General features: G+C 27.9%; 3 protein-coding genes across 6 annotated transcripts; all 3 read right to left on the bottom strand.

Moving 5' to 3' along the window:
- Window positions 1-666: 666 nt before the first annotated feature.
- LOC551749 (LARGE xylosyl- and glucuronyltransferase 1) lies at window positions 667-6,200 on the bottom strand. 2 transcript variants are annotated; one of them, XM_006568240.3, is made up of 12 exons: window positions 5,899-6,200; window positions 5,236-5,387; window positions 5,051-5,175; window positions 4,182-4,365; window positions 2,888-3,432; window positions 2,653-2,802; window positions 2,122-2,424; window positions 1,743-1,939; window positions 1,524-1,665; window positions 1,325-1,455; window positions 1,144-1,236; window positions 667-883 (listed from the first exon to the last, which is right to left on the bottom strand). In XM_006568240.3, exons 2-12 carry the CDS (start codon window positions 5,312-5,314, stop codon window positions 754-756), a joined length of 2,079 nt encoding a protein of 692 aa, XP_006568303.1. In that variant the 5' UTR covers window positions 5,315-5,387; window positions 5,899-6,200; the 3' UTR covers window positions 667-753. The 2 variants fall into 2 exon arrangements, 1 of the variants encoding a protein (XP_006568303.1); XR_411142.3 differs by having other exon boundaries at window positions 758-883; window positions 1,144-1,246.
- Window positions 6,201-7,060: 860 nt separating this feature from the next.
- Window positions 7,061-14,435, bottom strand: LOC408878 (protein mesh). Of its 2 annotated transcripts, XM_392408.6 has the most exons (16): window positions 13,972-14,435; window positions 13,121-13,362; window positions 12,825-13,012; window positions 12,266-12,581; window positions 11,881-12,049; window positions 11,541-11,801; window positions 11,267-11,457; window positions 11,049-11,194; window positions 10,701-10,982; window positions 10,172-10,641; window positions 9,818-10,092; window positions 9,460-9,734; window positions 9,214-9,368; window positions 8,938-9,120; window positions 7,241-7,391; window positions 7,061-7,164 (listed from the first exon to the last, which is right to left on the bottom strand). In XM_392408.6, the coding sequence occupies exons 1-16, from the start codon at window positions 14,369-14,371 to the stop codon at window positions 7,071-7,073; spliced, it is 3,798 nt and encodes a 1,265-aa protein (XP_392408.3). In that variant the 5' UTR covers window positions 14,372-14,435; the 3' UTR covers window positions 7,061-7,070. The 2 variants fall into 2 exon arrangements, with proteins under 2 accessions (XP_392408.3, XP_006568300.1); XM_006568237.3 differs by lacking the exons at window positions 7,061-7,164; window positions 7,241-7,391 and adding an exon at window positions 7,950-8,645 and having other exon boundaries at window positions 13,972-14,371.
- Window positions 14,436-15,161: 726 nt separating this feature from the next.
- On the bottom strand, window positions 15,162-18,507 carry LOC551045 (CCR4-NOT transcription complex subunit 7). 2 transcript variants are annotated; one of them, XM_016912791.2, is made up of 8 exons: window positions 18,347-18,507; window positions 17,849-17,943; window positions 17,412-17,582; window positions 16,642-16,827; window positions 16,407-16,566; window positions 16,043-16,319; window positions 15,822-15,962; window positions 15,162-15,742 (listed from the first exon to the last, which is right to left on the bottom strand). In XM_016912791.2, the coding sequence occupies exons 4-8, from the start codon at window positions 16,784-16,786 to the stop codon at window positions 15,614-15,616; spliced, it is 852 nt and encodes a 283-aa protein (XP_016768280.1). In that variant the 5' UTR covers window positions 16,787-16,827; window positions 17,412-17,582; window positions 17,849-17,943; window positions 18,347-18,507; the 3' UTR covers window positions 15,162-15,613. The 2 variants fall into 2 exon arrangements, with proteins under 2 accessions (XP_016768280.1, XP_006568301.1); XM_006568238.3 differs by lacking the exon at window positions 17,412-17,582 and having other exon boundaries at window positions 18,347-18,506.
- Between the last annotated feature and the right edge of the window lie 308 nt (window positions 18,508-18,815).

The following is an 18,815-nucleotide window of genomic DNA, read 5'->3' on the forward strand; positions in this document are numbered from 1 at the left end:
TAAATGTAAAGGAACTATGTTTACGTGTCACGATATAGGTGTAAGAAAAAAAACTCTCTAGGGGAAAAACGTAGAGCGATCAAGATTTTTTCTTTTACTTTAGATTCTAGATGACATAGGAATGTTAAGGATGGATAATCGAGGTAAAAAATCTGCGAACGATGATCATGTCTTCTTTTTTTTTATTATATATATATATTGTCTTTTTTATTAATATTCGTCTTATTATTATTATCACAGCTATTATTATTAGATATTATTATTAAGTAAACAATTAATATCGTTGATATTTAATATTCCTATCGATCTATCGGATTTATATCGCTATGTTACATTGTTATTATTATTGTGATCGTGATTATTTTTTAGCACACAAGTTTTATCAGAAAAATTGTACTATTTGCTTTCTAACGTAATTTAGTTTTATTATTATGTACAACATTTTTTGGCCGGCTATAATTTATACGCCATTGTCAATGTACTATCACTGTAAATATTATACATATTTTATAAATGAAATATTTAGCGTGACTGTAACATTAAGAGAATGTACTGAAAGCACCACTCTGTACACTCCACGATGGTTAAATTTTAATAAATATTTCCCAACCCCATTATTGTCTATTTTCAATTAATAATTTAGAAGAATAGGGGAAAATATACGTGTGATTTTTTAAATACATTTTTATTGAGAAAATAGCAATAATATATCAGAATTTTCGCAGTCGTTCTTATCATTACAAATATAATTAATTACTTTTTGGTTTCAACAGACTTTAATATTCTTTCGTCTTTGGTCATTTTCTTTAACTTTAACAATGCATTCTCACCATACTTTGACATTAATTCTTCAACGAATTCATCCTTCAATTTTTTTAAACAGCTGAAATATAATTATAATGAAAAATAAATTATAATATATATATTATACAAACTTATGATTTAATCAATAAATAACAATGTAATATAATATAATTTATTTGTTAAATACCATTTAAATTAAATAAAATAGAATGTTAAATAATGTTAATTAATATGAAATATTTTCATTTTTAACTTACAGATTCTTCTTTTTAATTATATTTTTAAGGATTTTGATCTTTTAATTATTTTAAATATTATATATATATTTATTAGCATTACCTTCTATAAATAGAGTCAGTTCTGAACTTGCCGATGTCGAGACTAGGGGCGTGAGGCCGATGAATAATGAATGTATCCGGTAAGACAATGTACCTATATAAATCTTCAATTTATGGCATCGTGCTATAATGCTCGGTGTTTTAAAATCATTTAGAAAAGATATTTATAAAACGCCTCTTACTTATAATTCAATACTGTCAAATGCGTCAAATAAGACACCTTGTTCCATCCAAAACCGATGAATCTGGTGTCGTAACGGGGCGCTAATCTTGAGACCACGATATACGGCTCAAAATCTGGTTCCCAAGAAACCTATGATGACAATAATTTAATAATTTACATTCAAATAAAACGTGTCAAACTTTTTAATTGGTACGTACTTCGTATGGCTCCATTGTATTACGCCAATAAGTATAATTAGTAGCAGCATGACCCTGGGTCCAAACGTGATAACGAAAAGTATATAGAACACCGCGCTTTAAAAATTTCAAAAGTTCATCCTTGTCAGCAGGAAAAGTAAATCTAAAAAAAAAACGTACATGTAATATGTATTACGCGATTCTTTTGTTTCAATTTTATAATAAGAAATTTAAAAATACCTATAACGCTCCGTTTCAAAGGCTGGTACGATCAAAGCTACCTTATCTGATTCACTCATATTCAATTTAACAATATAATTCATAAGATTTTCGTGTAATCTATATTGAGGCAGAAAATCGACATCTAATTGAAAGATGTATGGGGTTGATATATATGACATCGCAATATTTCGTAAATAATTAATTGGATAGAGTTCCTAATGAAAAGAATTTTATATAATTAAATATTTATACATATAATATATTAAATATATCCTTTTTATTTTTTTCTTTTAGTTTAAAAGTTATGAAATCGTATATCTCGATATTCAATTATATATAACTAACGAATAAACTTTGTAATATGTGTACAAGCATAGAATATCCTGGTTAGACATACCCCATCCTTGTAAACGACGTGGTATGCGATGTTCTTCCTGTTTCTCAACTCGATGGAACCGCGTACGAACTCTAGGAAATTCTGTACTTCAGCATCGGTGAGATACAATGCCACGCTTATGGTACCAGGCCAATGTTTCGATAGGTCTTCCAGTAACGGTATTCTCTCTACGCTACACTGAGTTATTAGAGCAACATCCGCTGGAGTATATACATTGTATTCATACTCAAGAAGGAAAGGATGAGTACGATACAACATGGTAGCACCTTTTGTGAAATCTCGACAAGGACTTGACTCGTTGTACTAGAAATTTAAAATCTTAATTGATTTATAAATTATCGAATCTATGGTAAATATATTGAAACTAATATTTTTTTTTTTTCTTTAAACAAAAAACAAATTAGAAAACTTGGCATGAAAATAATCTCCAATCTTATCTTAATCTTTTTCTTATCTGGTAATAAATCAATCAGGTGATTAGTAAGTAATATATAAACATGTGTGAATCTTTCAATAAAAAAAGAAACTTACTTGAGACACAGTTTCGTGTTTATCACAACCAAATAAGCGTCTACGTAATAAATTCCCGTCCATCTCGAGGAAAACTCTATGTAACTTGCGAAATTCGTTAATATGCTTATTATATACATCTTGTTTGCGAGGAGAATTCCAATGAATGATCTACAGAAAATCGCATGATAAGATAAAAAAAAAATTCGTTAAAAATTGAAAAATGAAAATATATTTTTAAAACAAAAAATCTTACGCTTATTTGACTAGTGTCACGATAACATATATCGCTAATTGTATGATCGCTTAATTGAATATTCCAGGTGCATTTTATTTTATACACGATAAAAGGACGTTCTTTGATAACGGCATTTATTATATCCTGATCAGCTAAACTAGTTTCCGGTATATGGGCCAGCACACGCTTCGTAACAGCTTCCCACAGACTCGTAAATTTTCTCTTACGAAGTTGTTGCAAGTGCATTAGCATCACGCCAGTGTTAAAGCCTCGTCCCAATGCCGGCCATGGTCGTTGACCGTAAGACAATGCCTTTATGTACCAATGACTCTGATTTTCTGTCAACCCTAGCGCTTGATCGCTCGAGAACTTCTCGAATATATGCCAAAGTAAACTAACATCGTTCAGCACAGTCACATCCGTGTCGAATACAAGCACTTTATCCTCCCGCATCGCATCCGGCAGAATTAATTTCAAAAGGCCGTAAACACCGGAGTAATGTTTGTTCGGTATCCAAGATACTTTTGGTACCCATTTTTCTGCTTTGTAATATGTTAAATTCACTGAAATGATCGAAGGAATATATTTTAATAAAATCGTTAATAATAGATATATAAAATAATAATAATAATAATAATAAAAAATTGTATACATATCATCCGTTCCTTAAATAATACGAATTTTAAATTAACGTTTAAATTTGTCTCATATCTAAAAGACAATCATAATAATCATTATAATTAAGTCAATGTTATAATTAAGATTCTTTGACATTTTTCACACAATTTTCATTGTTAATAGGCTTATATGTGTAACGTTAGTTTGTAAGAGGAAAGAAGATTCAATTCAATGTTTTAAATTAAGGACAATAAAAAAAAATCGGATAGGCTTTCATTTTATAACGTATATATTGAGGCTTTAATAAGTATGTGACCTAGGTTAATTATTAGATGATGTATATTGAAAATGATCCTTCTAAAAAAAGTATATAAAATGAAAGCGAAAATTAATTCGTGATAGAAAATCGATAAGAATAAAGATGTTAAAAATATTCTATTATTATAAATCAATGTCACTTTTTTTAACTATAATTTACACTATTGCTGTATGTAAAGAAGTAAAATATAATATCTTAAACTAAGTACTCTTTTTTTCTTAAAATCTTCTTTAAAAAATTTTATTTTTTGTAACTAGATATAATTTATTTTAATAATTTATTTTAATAATATTAAGGAATTAAAACATTGTACGTAATTTTAAAATTTTATTCAAGCAACGGATGAAAATGTTACCACGGTTAATTTTTACAAACCATGTGGTAAATCCCAGGTTTGAAACACAGTTGTCAAAGTCCTCTTTGCAATTTCATCAACGAGCAAGTGAAAGTGCAAAGGTTTAGTGCGGTAGAATAAAACGGATTTTACTACTGTCACCAGAGCGAATGTTGAATTGTATCCGGCGCACACCATCGCAATATGCACGGTCTCGCATTTTACCTTAAAATAAATCGCTAACCTTCAACGTTTCTATGTTTTTAGTTCTGTCAAAATTTATTTTTTATTTTTAAATGAAAATTATATAACATGATTCTTAATTGCACGTTGATATTTTAAAATATACAAAGGAATATTAATCTTCAATGTATTTTAAAGTAAATATGAATTGCAATATAATATAACAATTATAATTTTATTACTGAATAAATATTTATATTAGAAGTAAAGCATTTCCATGTTTATTAAACATAAAATTATAAAATTTTAATTAGAAGCATCACAAATAATTTCTTTAATTTTAATTAAAATAGAAAACTGAATAAATATCTCTTCTCTAAAATATAAGAGAAAAAAAACAATTTAAAACACAATTAGAGAATTAAATTTTAATTTTTTTCATTTTTGAAAATGAAAATAGATAATTTATCAATAAAATTTTTAATTCAAATTTTATATCTATTATTTCTTATGTAACTAAATTAATTAATTTCATTAATTATTATAATAAAATTATAAAGTAAAGCTGATGATGATATACAATTAAGAATCGCATTTAATAATTGTATTATATTATATAATTCTCGTAAAAAAAATAAATTCGTTGTATTACGGATAATGGGACAATCTCTATTTATAGAAACTCTTTTTTTTATTTTTAATCAAGAAATCGATCATAAATTTTTACCTCATTGTGATTATTTTCTAAACGCAACTTTTCGAAAGTAGTTATATGTGGACTTGCTTTTTCTATATTCACGGATGAGCCCAATTTACCATTAATTTTGAAGGAACTGATTTCGGCAGAAGGAACTATAATAATATATGGCATATCAATATCAGGAAGTAATATAATAAAAACATGAGTATTACCGTTTAATAATAAATACAGGTAAAAAACTGCGGATGGTATTAAAATACCGATCAAACATCCTACCCATGATCGAGCCATTGCAATATGACAGACATATTTCCTGATTCGTTGAATGATTAATAAATAAAATTTATCGAGCTAATTCCAATATCTATAAATAAAAATGTAAAATTAATGTAGCGATTAACGAACAAACTGCGTTTTTAAATTTTGAATAATTTTAGAATAATTGAGAATTAAAATATGCATGTATTCTTTATAGTTCATGTAAAACAAGTTGGAATTATATCATGCTTTTTTGTAACCATTCAATTCACTTTTATTATTTTCCATATATAAAAACTATGTGGATAAAATTTATTATATATTTTATACATTATATATATATATAATAAAATAAAAAATATTTTTTAATTGTTGTGATATTATTGCTTTGTTATTATTATCTTTATATGTAACGTAAATTAAATTTAAAAATTTTATCTAAATCAAATTACTTGACATGCGCGTATGACATATGGAACAAAAACAAAAGGAATAGGTTAATACGATTTGATACAATAGAATCGGCTTGTTGAAAATAACAATACTAAAATGCAAATAATATAAGTAAACATTCAACTGAATTATAGTATGATATCTGAATGTCTAAAAATACACACCTCTAATGTTGCAATTTTTTCTTCGATTGTCACGCACTTAAATCCATGCTCAAACTACTTTGAAAACCGAGTTCGAATATGATCAATTTTATATGTGAATTTGTACACACGAATTTCCTCAAATATTGGCACTTGTTTGGCGCTTCAATGAATCACTGTTATATCTTGGAATGTTTACTGTAAACCAAAGCAAATTCACGTAATTACAGTTACATACTTAGGAACAATGACGGAACAGTATGCATTCTAAACACTTGAAGCAGGAAATCTAACATAAATAGTTTAATCACTGGATAACGCAATAATAGAATTACTACTCGGTCCGCGCAACACAGTATGAGATGTCGAACAGTCGGTAACTTATTATGTAGTTACTTGCCTCTGTTAGTAGAGGGCTACAATTTATCTACAACCTGAAGTTAATCGAATATATTATAATATTACATATTTAAAACTAAATGGTATCCAATAAAACTTCGCTACGTGCAACAAATATTCGTGGTTAAATTGTAAGTACGTACACAACTTTTGTACTACGTACACAATAATATTTTTCAATAATATGAATTTATTTAGCTATACATGATATAATCTTCAATTATATCTATGATAAAATTATCGTATTGAACGTTGTATTAAGAGGGAATTCCTATATGTACATATATATTTGTTAAGTATAATTGCAATCAGATAATTATATGTATATATATATAAAATTTAAAAAATAATTTTCTATAGGATTGTATAAAATTATATTTTATAGTCTATTCTCACATTTCATGAATTGTATAAAATTGTAAGTACATATCGAATTTTTCATATATATTGAATTAAATATCTTATTAATGTAAAAATATTATAATAAATATATATTCTATCTTGCACATAAAATTTATATCATAAAATATATTTTGAAGATAGAATAGAATTTATTTATATTAACAAATAAATGCTTTAGTTTATGTGTTTAATTATTAACTAAATGTATAATTAAATGTATTAATTAGTAAATTAATTAATTAAAAATTAGTTATGCTAAAATTATTAAATGCTAAAAATAATTTTCTAAAATAAATATGATATCCTAAAATGAATAAATGAAAAGAATATATTGTATTTAATGATATGAAGTAAGTCATAAAAAATTTTTTTAAAAAAAATATGTAAATTATTTAATTTATTTCTGTTGCTTTAGGAAATGAAGCAGGTTCTTCTTCTTCTTCTTGTTTAAGTTTTGATAACCTTAAAAGTTCTGCATTTTTTGACCTATAGAAAAAAATTTTAGAAATTAATATTATAGACTAAATTTTTATTTATAATTTTTTAATATTAATTGCAATACCTATTTAATGCTTCTTCTTGTTCTCTTTGTTCTCTTTGTCTTTTTAAAACTCTGAATGCCACAAAAATAATTAGAAGTAAAACTGGAATTAAGCAAGCAAGCACTATACCAGTTGTAATACCTGCTTGATGTGAATCATATTCTTCTTGACCTGTGATTTTTAATATAATTTATATCATTAATATAAATAAAAAAAATAAAAAAAAATTATTTTGATTACTAAATAATGAAAAAATTAATAATTAATATAAAATTAATAAACAAATGTAAATATAAAAAAGAAAGGATAAAGAAAAAAGGACAAGAATAATAAAAAAAAAAAAAAAATAAAATTTTTGGTGGAAATTTCCATTCCACTAAAGATTAATTAATTATTCAAATACTTTATGAAATTTATATATTAAATGCATGTGGAATAGAAATTTCCTAAATATTGAAAGATATAGAAAAGTTTATTACATTGCATGATTTTACATTAATTAGCAAATATTTTATACAATAATATTATAATAAACTTCATTATTTAAATTTCAAAATAATATTACATTTGAATTATTTGTATTATGTATTATATTTTATAAAAGTATAAAGGTCATTTATGATATTATAATGTGTTGTATTGTTTTATAAATGAATATTTCTATTCCACAGCAAAAATAAAAAATATATACTATTTAAATTTTCTTATTAATATTTGACATAAAATTTAATTAATATATTTTGAATGAATTTAATTTTTGTGCAAATGATTTGATTGCGTGCGATTATATTAAATACATAATCGCAATTATAATTGCAAAAATCTATAAATATTTTCTTATACAAAGGGAATGTTTTCAAGAAGTTTAATGTAATGATTTTTGAAATGTTAAGTATGTCATATGAAAATTATTTAAGTAAAAATGAAATATTTTCTGACGCTATTAATGCCTCATGATATTTTGTCAATTATTTTACACGTCACTTTCTTTACTGGGACTTCCAGCCTTTTTAGATTCTATTAAACTTTTTTCCAAATCTGTCGGAGAACTAGGTTCTTTTAGATCCCAATCTTTGTCCTCGAAATCAACATCCGGTTTGTTTGGCAAAGGTTCATTAGTACGATATACTTTGTCATAAGAAAGAGGTTTTTTAACCCCACTTGGAGGGCTGTTACTAGTATCGCTAATAGGTGAAATTGGTCTATCGTATATTTTTAACGGCGCGGCCTGTTTCGACAATGTTGAATCATTGTCAATACCAGATCCGCGTTCAGAATAACGCCACGATTTCACGGAACTTTCTTGCTTTTGATTCTTTCGTATATAAAGAAAAGCACCAGCGACACATGCTGTTACAGGGATTAAAACGGCGCAAATAATGCCCATTGTTGTCCATGCTGTACGTTGAGTATACTCGACTTGACCTATTTATGTAATAGCAAAATTTTTATTTTTCTTTTTTCATAATTTTATCCACTGTTTTGATGATGAACTATCGTTTTCTATGTACAAAATGCGATGATTGATACGATTTTTTAAAAGATAAAAAAATGAAAGCAAAAAATAAAAAAATGAATAATGGATTGAAAGTAAAATGGATTCTTATTATCTGTGATACTTTGTTGTATTAGCGAGGCATGTATTGTAAGCATCGATGTTAATTATAGATATTATTTTAATATCATTTAAATATAAAGTTAATTCAAGTTTACTCACGTAAACACTCTGTATATCCATATTCTGGAATATTCCAATAACCTTCCGGAGTACAAACACGACGTTGATCACCAACTAATATGAAATCCTGATTGCATTCAAAAGTTACCTTTGTACCTGGTACGAAGAAGAAATTACTTTTTCGTCCAAAACGTGGCGTTTCTAATACACCACATGAAACAACTGAAATAAAAAAGAATAAAATATAAAATATACAAATTAGAAAAATTGTTATTCATCAGTTAAAGTTAAAAATTATAACTATTTATAACTCACCTGTTTCTTTCATATTAATTTCTCTTATTTCAGTATATGTATTATAATAATTTTTTGTAAAGTGAGCCATGTCACGATTAAGCGACATAGCATAATCATATCGACACTGATATGAATCTCCACAAAGATCAGCAGCTCGTTGTATATCATACGATCTGCGAAAAAGTAAAATAATTCTTTTATTTTTATAATTAATTCAAAATTTAATCATTAAAATATTAAATATTAAATAATATTAAACAAAACCTGTTAGGAAGCAATATTTCTTCAGGCGTTTTCCGCCATTCAGGGTCGAAGGTTTTGTTAAAATAATAACTTGCAGTTCTACCAAATTCTCTCTTGAATAAGGCAGCTCCTCTAGCATCGTCTTCCTTGTCTTCCAATATCCAGTGAATTGCAAAATCTTTGTGCACAGTCTCAAAATGATTCAAATTAGACGCTGCTACTTGTTGGCCATCTGGAGTTATCAAATCGTCTGCGATGTCAAAGTTCCATTTGCCAAACAATCCTTTAGTTTTATTCTAAAGTGATAAAGATAAATTTATAAATACAATATATGTCATTGAATTATAAATTCATATTTTTTCTTTTTTTTTTATCATACCAAATATGTCCAGGGTAAATAAACCCTGGCAGACATGTATCCTTCGTTCTCGATCACTTCCACGCCAGCACCAGTGTCAAACATAATGATCACTTGACTCTGATTCAAAATATACGTAGGTGTGTAAACGACCACACCAGTAAAGTGTTGGAATTTTATAGCTGGTCTATCGAAAAATACTGGTTGTTTGTTCGCAAAAACATTGAGACGATATCTCCATTGCGCGTGTTTAGGTCTTAATCGAACTTCAATGGTTGCAGAATTGTTTCCTCTTGCTGCATTAAGAAAAATAAAGATACTTTTAAAATCATAGAATTTTTAAAAATAGAATTCCTAAGTTTTTATCATATTTACCTGCTATAGATGTTAATTGAGTAGCTTTAACTTCACCGTGTATGTTATTTGGTAGTTGTTCAAATCTTCCTTGGATATCGAGCTTATCTTTCAAGTCGTTTACACGCACTAAAACGAATTCTCCCTTTCCATTAAACGTGTATTCCAAACCATCGAATGTTGCGATATGGGGATCACCAAATACCGTTGCAATAGCTGGAGATTGATATGCGATGCAATCTTGGCTTGGTCGTCTTTCAAATCTGAACGTTTCACAACCGACTGCATGTTCCTCTTGCCACATGCAACACATATAAAATGGTATCACGTCATGATACCAATGCGACAAACTTGGAACCTTATTTGCCTCGTCCCATGGATAGTAGCCCAAATTGTGTGATCTATGTGGCCTTGAACCCCATTGCTGATCGTACGTCAACATCAGATAACCATTTTTATCGTAACAGCATTGTTGCTCGGAACCATCCATACTAAAATATATAAATATCTCTTATAATTACAAATTTATTTATATAAAAATATCACTTACTTTGGTGCACCTGTTCTCACACAATGATGCGCGTGCAAATTGTACATGCAATCCAAATTTGCATCCTTATCGCAATCATAATCCGGAAGGAAACGACCTTTATCGGTTAACGCATGTTTCAAGGTACACGGACATAAAGATACCTCTGCTGCGAAATTCTTCAGATATCTGTCATTCATGATCCATTTGTCGCAAAGTCGTTGAGGCCATTTCGATCCATATATTCTTTCCCATTGGGGAGCAAAATACCAGGCCAATGGAATTGGTCTACTCCATAGATTTCTGTACAAATTTTTGGTATTATTATCCGTATAATTTTTATAATATATATATATATGATATACATACGGTGTGATATTAAAACCAGTATGTTGCTCTGGGTCTGTTAAATTAAGCTGAAGAAATCCGAAAGTCATATCTTGTTGATAAGGATTGTTTTCATCACGGTATGTAGCTGGTCTAATAATGTAGTATCCCAAATTTGTGTATGCTCTCTACAATTTTTTAATTAGAAATTTTTTTTTCGAATCGATTATGACAAATAATATTCTGTATATTGTATCTACCTCCAAAGTAGTGATATATTCGAATTCAGGAGTAGTTTTTGTTTCACGGTATCCCCATAAAGATATCTGTACACCTGCGTTCAAATTGCTGGTTAAATTGTATGGGACCCAAGTAATTTTTATTTCTGCAGGATTTGTTTGATGAACGGCATTCGATACAAAGATCTTCTCTGCCGCTGTAGCTGGGGTCTCTAATAAAATCGAATATAAATAAATATTTATCTATTAATAATAATTGATAATAAGAGATTTGAACTAAAAACTTATATATTACCAATGAAATATTTTCCTTTCCAATCGTAACTTTTACTGTCGCCAACACTGATTGCAAATCTAATGTATCCTTGTGCTTTCACAAACGGTTGAACGCAAATCGCTCGATTTTTATCGATCACAGTACCTATCACCCATTCGTTCTCAAACATGCATCGAATTTTTTCAGTCTCGTTGAAACATGGACCGGTAATATTTACAATTGTACCGCCCAACATGTTTCCACTTTCGGGCGCAAATACAAGAGGCAAATTTGATCCAGCTATAAAACATTATTATTTTATACTTACTTATCATACATTATTATTATTAACAATTATTATCTATGTGTTCAATTTTACCAATATCCTTATTGCAAACTGCAGGCAGTATTATTTCATCTATTCTAAACATATGACGTCCTGGAAAATTATTTGCCCATCCTCTTCCGGTCAAATCACGGATGGACGATCTTTGAGAGAAAGGTTTATATTCGTAACTTTGTGTACCGTTCCCAGCGTTAAAACCAACCTAAAAAAAAGGAAACGATTAATTCCTATGGATTAATTTACACTATTCTTTTTAAAGAAAATTAAAATTAAATACAAGTGATATATTTATCATAATTTATTAAATTATTTCAATTCAAAATAAAAAAGGAATAAATTTAAATGATATAGTAAGAAAATTTCTGGATATATTACATTATTGAATGTAGTAACAGGAATATAATATCAATAAACTTACGAATGCTGGAACTCCACCTTCACCACGCGTAGTATCACCACCAGCTTCCGTATGACTGGTCCACTGAATATCCAGATAATTAAATATCGCATAGGTGTTCACTTCATCAGTGGCTAGGACCATTTGAAAGGTGTTAGTGATGTACAAAGAATTATCGATACCACCGGTGAAAGACATATTCTTCCACGTTACTATAACTGCGTGTTTAGGCTCGAAAGCGTCGGTACCGATAATACCCTCGCGAATATCCCACTTAAGACGTTCGCGCATCTCGACTCCAAATTGATCTTTCCTCGTTTGTAAATCTCGTTCCATTCTGTATTATAAAAATTAATTTTATAATATCTATAAAATTTCATGATAGACTACAAAACATCATCTAAAACATTTGAATTATCAAGATCAATTAATTAAACGGATTATCTTTATCAAAGTTAATCATTTCTTCGTAGAATCGAGCTCTAATCACGTATTTAGTTTAGATAAAGTTAATTATTTTTTAATTGAAAAAAATTATATTTATTTGATTATTGGAATATTTTTATTAATATCAACCGACCTAAAGTATACACCTGGTTTTCTCTGATCTATATCCGTTTGCCGTATTTCTCCTATGCGACATTTACTGAAAAATATCCCTATGAAACTGGGATCGTTCTTCTTTGGCCAATCTTTAACCGGGAAAACGAGAGGATATGTGTAATGTACCGGAGGATCACTAAACTCTAAGAAACCGTTCATTGATATCTGAAATCGTATGAACGAATATAAGAAAAAATTTTTTAAATTACTATCAGATTAGATTAGTAAATAGTCGGAAATCATTTGATAAGGGAATAACAAGTAACAACGTACTCTGGTGTAGTTGAATCTAAATCCAAAGAAGGGTAATTGAAAATTGAAATTTTTATGCGTTTGGGGTGTCGAAGCTTGGATTTCCTTTTGATAATCGCCTTCATCGTTATCACCTCCTTTATCGAAAAACCAATACATGAATTTCGATCTGATTTCTTTCAATCTTGTCTCTGTTAAGATATAATCTGGGACTGAATCATCCGAGCGGGGTGCGTATCTGTCTGCTTCCGCTGAATCAGAATCTGTAAGGATAAATGTATTTTAATTCTGATATTTTAAGTTAACTACCGTAAATACGATAGTTCCATGCATTTATATCTATAAATTGCTCAATCTAAAAAAAATTCAAAATTCTATTAATTTTGATGGATTTTCTATTAATATCGTTCTTCATAAACAAAATTAACAAATTAAATATTAGGGTATTAAATTTACACGTACGATAACGCAATCATGGATTAAGTCGAATGTAAATGAGAATCAAATGAAATAATTTTAGTTTAGATATCAGGAATGTAGAAGATGGATTGGAAAGCGTGTTACGAAAGCTCATTGCGATACAAATCCAATGATTCATCTCCGATTCACATTTGAGTGAGTAACTGATAAAACAGATAAGATTCTTTATTTAAACTATATAATAATACTATAATCATCTATCATTCTAACGTAAAATGGAATCAAAAATAATAATAATAATAATTAGCATAAAAATTTTTCAATAAAAAATTTTTTCATTCAATTTAAAATAAATTTTTCTTTTTTCTCTATTAATTCCTTTTTTTTTTTTAAATTAAAAGAGAAAGAAGAGAATTATTAATGGTCACGCCTATTGATATCAAAATACTTACCGTATCTTACATATTTTCCAGCCGCATCATTTTTAGTAGAGAGACCATAAGAGATGATTCCTTCATTAATTGCATTTTGTTGTTTAGAATTGTCATCGACATTAATTGGTACTTCCCCTTTCTCTTCTTCGCTCTTCTCATTGTAGTCGATTATATCTTTATTCAAATCCATTTGTTCTGACAAATTATCGAACGCTTCCTTTGGTGATATTTGTTTATAATTTTCATTATATTCCGGGGAGATCAATTCTTTGGATTGAATATCATCTAATTTAAATGCACTCGCAAACGTTTCATTTTCGATTTGCACCGATACCTGACTGGTCAGTAGAAAAATAAAGCACCAAAAAAAGATAAATTTTGGAATTGCAAAAACACTAAGATGGGACACATTCCGCATTTTTAATAAGGGTAAATGAACTGATTTGTCTAATTTACTAAAAGAGACTGAGCTTGATTTTCAGGTAACAAGTAATGATAACATTACTGATATCAGTTATATTGTGATAACGCGTTTATCTTCTTACTACAAATGGATAAGGCAACGTTATAATTTGAACGAACAAAATGAAGCAAGGGCTACTGCCCTACTTTTAAAGGATGCGAAACGCTCTTTAAATGAGATGAAGGGGAATTATTGTTTTATTATTTTTCGAATAACACGGAATATTAATTAATGGATTTTTTTTTTGTTATTTTTGTTACATACAATCAATTAAAGTCATAATTTTTTTAAGTAAGTTGTTTATTGTATTTCTGGAACGACGTGTTATTTACAAAAGAAATGTGTTTTGCGATGTCCATTTTTAAAGTGTGGCAGAAGATCATTCTATCTTTAGTCTCATAATTGCGTTTCTCACAATAAAAAATATGTAGTATAATATAAGAGATCCTACCTGAAAAATAAATAATAATAATAATAATAAAAAAATTTTTTTTTTGCTAATTGCGTTTTCTATAAAATCGGATTCATTATAAGAATTATAGAATTTTGTTTTCAAATACTACATATTAATATTTTATTCAGTTGATCTAAAATTGCACAAAGCGTAATTTTGATGAATATTTATTAAAACACTAAATAAGAAATCAGGCTTAAAAATGTACTGATCTATAAATGCATTGCGTGATAAATGTACATATGAACACTGATAGATGTACTTAAACAATGCAATCTTGTTTTTTCTTAACTTTTTTTTTTTTTTTTTGTTATACTTAGCCAACCTTCCATATCCCAATAGAGATTTTGCAAAATTCTTAAAAGTAGATTTGTTTCCTTTTTTTTTCTTTTGTACTGCAATTGTATCTTGTATACCAATATTGTCATAAACACTTGTAAAGAAACTATATTACATATTTTATGTTGTTCAGTATTGTAAATATTTTCGATTAATAGCACGTATCACAGAAGAGAAACCTACGAAATTCGACTCAAATTCGAGGATACAAAAAATGCACAAATATGAAAAAATCTTCCTATAGTTTCATTTTCAATTAGTGATATTTTATAATCTACAGCAGTGATTTGAATGTAATATTGTGAATATGAACTATACGCTTGATCATTAAGTGAAACATTATTTATAACATTTTATTTGTAATGAAATAATCTGTTCCGACTGAGATGTGATAGCTTTTAACATTACGAAGACGAAGAATTATCTCCATTACTGTCTAGATATCCTCCTGAACCATTTACAACGAATGATGTTCCCAAACCATACAAATGACCACAATATTTTGCATCATCGATGTTATCCTCGAAAAACATCTAAAATTGAATTTTTTTCAACATTATATCCATAATATATTTTTTAATACCCATATTTTTAATCGAAAGAATTTTTTACCTCTCGCATTTTAAAGAAAACCATTCCGGTAAGTAACGAATCCGATCCAGCTTGATGTTGTGGCCCAACTCTTTGAATTTCCAATTGTTCCGCTACCTCTTGTAGGCCCCCTTTCAAATTTTTGCAAGATTTCATTAAATACTGTGAATCAAATGTTACATATTAAAATTATACATTTAGATTTTAATGTTTAGGGAAAATAATTATTTAAGAAAACATACTTTTACATCATATATTGTTGGAAAATATATCCTAAGAAGTTCGAAAAATTCACTTTCTTCCTGTGGTAAATTTTGGTCTGTAAGAAGTTTTAATAGATAGCCAAAGTCGTAACCAGAATGAAAGGATAACCATTTTATGTCGTCAACAAGAACAATTCCCGATGTCATTAATAGTTCAGCAAAATCTAATGGATCAATGCCTTCTTCTTCGTGTTTTTTGAATTGTATACCACTGTTTTGCAACATATCTATACTATCTTGTGCATACATATCTTCTCTATAAAATTATATACATATAACATATTATTATTATCGTATTTTATATCTTTATGCTATTCTATATTGAAATATATCTCAAACTCACTGTAAATTAAATTTGAAATTAAATTGCCATGTCGTATAACTACCACCAGGTGTATTTCCCGATTCGTCGAGAAATGTAAGACCGAGTTGAATTATTCGTAAGAGATCTACATTACATCGTAATAACTGATACTGATAATCAGCACTAGTTCTGAATTCACCTGTAATAAAAAAAAAATATATTTTATTTTAAAATTCAATAATTATTACAATATTATCATTTTATTATATCTTACCAATGGGCCTAGCAACTACTCCAGGAAATTCAGTGTCCATTGCAATATATTGATACTGTTGTACGACTTGCCGAATTGTTCGAAATTCTTCTTCGAGATTATGACCCCAAACATCTCGGATCCCACATTCTTCATTACTGGGCATAGTCGCCCCACCCTTCTGCTGCCCTATAGGGTTAGTTCCTCCTGAAAATATATAAAAATATAAATATTATTTTACGTAAGATAGATTGTAAATTTTAATGTAATTTTTCCATATAATAATTTTCTCTCATAGTAACACATAGTTAAATAATAATATTTTATAATGCAATTAATTATTTCATTTTAAATTGTGGAAAGACCAGAAAAGACCATTTTTGGTTGGTACTATTTGTATAAACACTCTTATCAATTGCCTTGAGTAAGCATTAGTTCTTGAATAACGCAAACTGATTACACACAGGTATAGACCAACCATAAATGAGGATTGTATTAAATTTTTTAATATACAGTCAAATCTCATTATGGAAACAAAATTTTATTATTTTATTATAATCAATGGTCATATACCTTATGTTATTATTGATTTATAACTTATTATACAAAGATTATTTATCATCAAATTATACGAAATTATAATAAATACTATTTATATTTGCAATATTTTGAAGTACTTTTTTTATAAATTAATAATTTTATTATTTATCTTACAGAGCCTACATAATGGCTCGTATAACTGCACCTTCTATGATTTGTGCATTCTTCTGAAATTCTCTGAAAGCGCACACCTTTTCTTGCAGCAACAGCGACTGAATATTTCTTGGGAACTTCATTGCATGTTTTAATCTATTCTACTACTTTCAAAGAGGACTTCAATTATGTAGTTCTTCTGGAAGGATGTTTGACGTAATATCATCCACACAAATCCAAAGTACTTTATCTATTTTGCTTCACAGTTCCTGCAATACGTATGTGCCACATTCATTATTTAAATGTCATATAACTTTGGCATATACCTTTGGTATTCATTATACAATCAATTATTATTTAACTTAAATAAATATATGTCAAGTCCAACACTTCTCAAGGCTTAATTTGACTTAAACTTTACTGTAATTCCCGTTGATCTAAGATGAAGTTACAAAAATATTATATGTAAAGCAATACATTTGTAAAAAAAAGTAAATATTTATATATTTACAATGTATCGTAAATTAATACATACCGGTAGCTGAGGGCATAAGGTTAGATATTCCTGTCGTCACCGGAGCTATTTTTATGTTTAATTCCCACTGTCACAGTTTTACCTTCTTCATATCACTGTAAATATACATATAAATATTATTATATATTAAATAAAATTTATTATATAATATATAAATTTAAGTTTAGAAACACTATTTTCATATGTAAAAAACACAAGAAATTAAAAAATATTAAGCAAATATGAATTAAGTGATCGGTAAATAACATTTCAATTTAAAGGTTAGAAGTCCGCGCAAATATGTATCGTCATTTAATAACGATCTTATAATAAATAAAAATACCAAAATATAATATTAACATAAAACCTGTTAAAAAAATAATATTAAATAATAAGAAATAATTTTGGAAAGCATTAATTCCTAAATAAATGTATAGATAAAAACATAGGTTATGTATTTCAGATAAACAAAAGCAACTTGTTTAAACGAATGTGAAAGAAATAAATGTTATAATATACCTCTTTGTATGCTCGTTTTTCCACACGATGTTTTGGTATGTCTTAAGCGAAATAAAGCTTTGTAAAACACTTATCGCTCTCTTAAATCTTCTGTCACACTGCAAACAGGTTAAACGAGTGTCCAAACTCAAAGCAGCAATTCCCTCTATATACTACCTGAAGTTAGGGCGCCAAAATTGCCAGAGCGGACATCTTCGTTCGTAGTATTGTTAAGATTACAGAAAAAATATAACAGGCTATAGCATTATCAATTGAGATCCATAAAAAGTTTTCCTATATTAATATATTTTGAATATTCGTGAAAATTAATATAATTATCAGAACTAAGTAAGAAGAAATTTAATATCTAGAGATTGGAAGAAGAGGTAAAGAAATATACTTAAGAAAAGAATTATACATTTTATTTTACATATTAAACGGTAAGATTTCTTTTAATAGTATGAATTTGTGCCAAAATTAGTTTACAATA

The sequence above is a fragment of the Apis mellifera genome, linkage group LG6 (assembly GCF_003254395.2).
Source record: "Apis mellifera strain DH4 linkage group LG6, Amel_HAv3.1, whole genome shotgun sequence".
NCBI classification, from domain to species: Eukaryota; Metazoa; Arthropoda; class Insecta; order Hymenoptera; family Apidae; genus Apis; species Apis mellifera.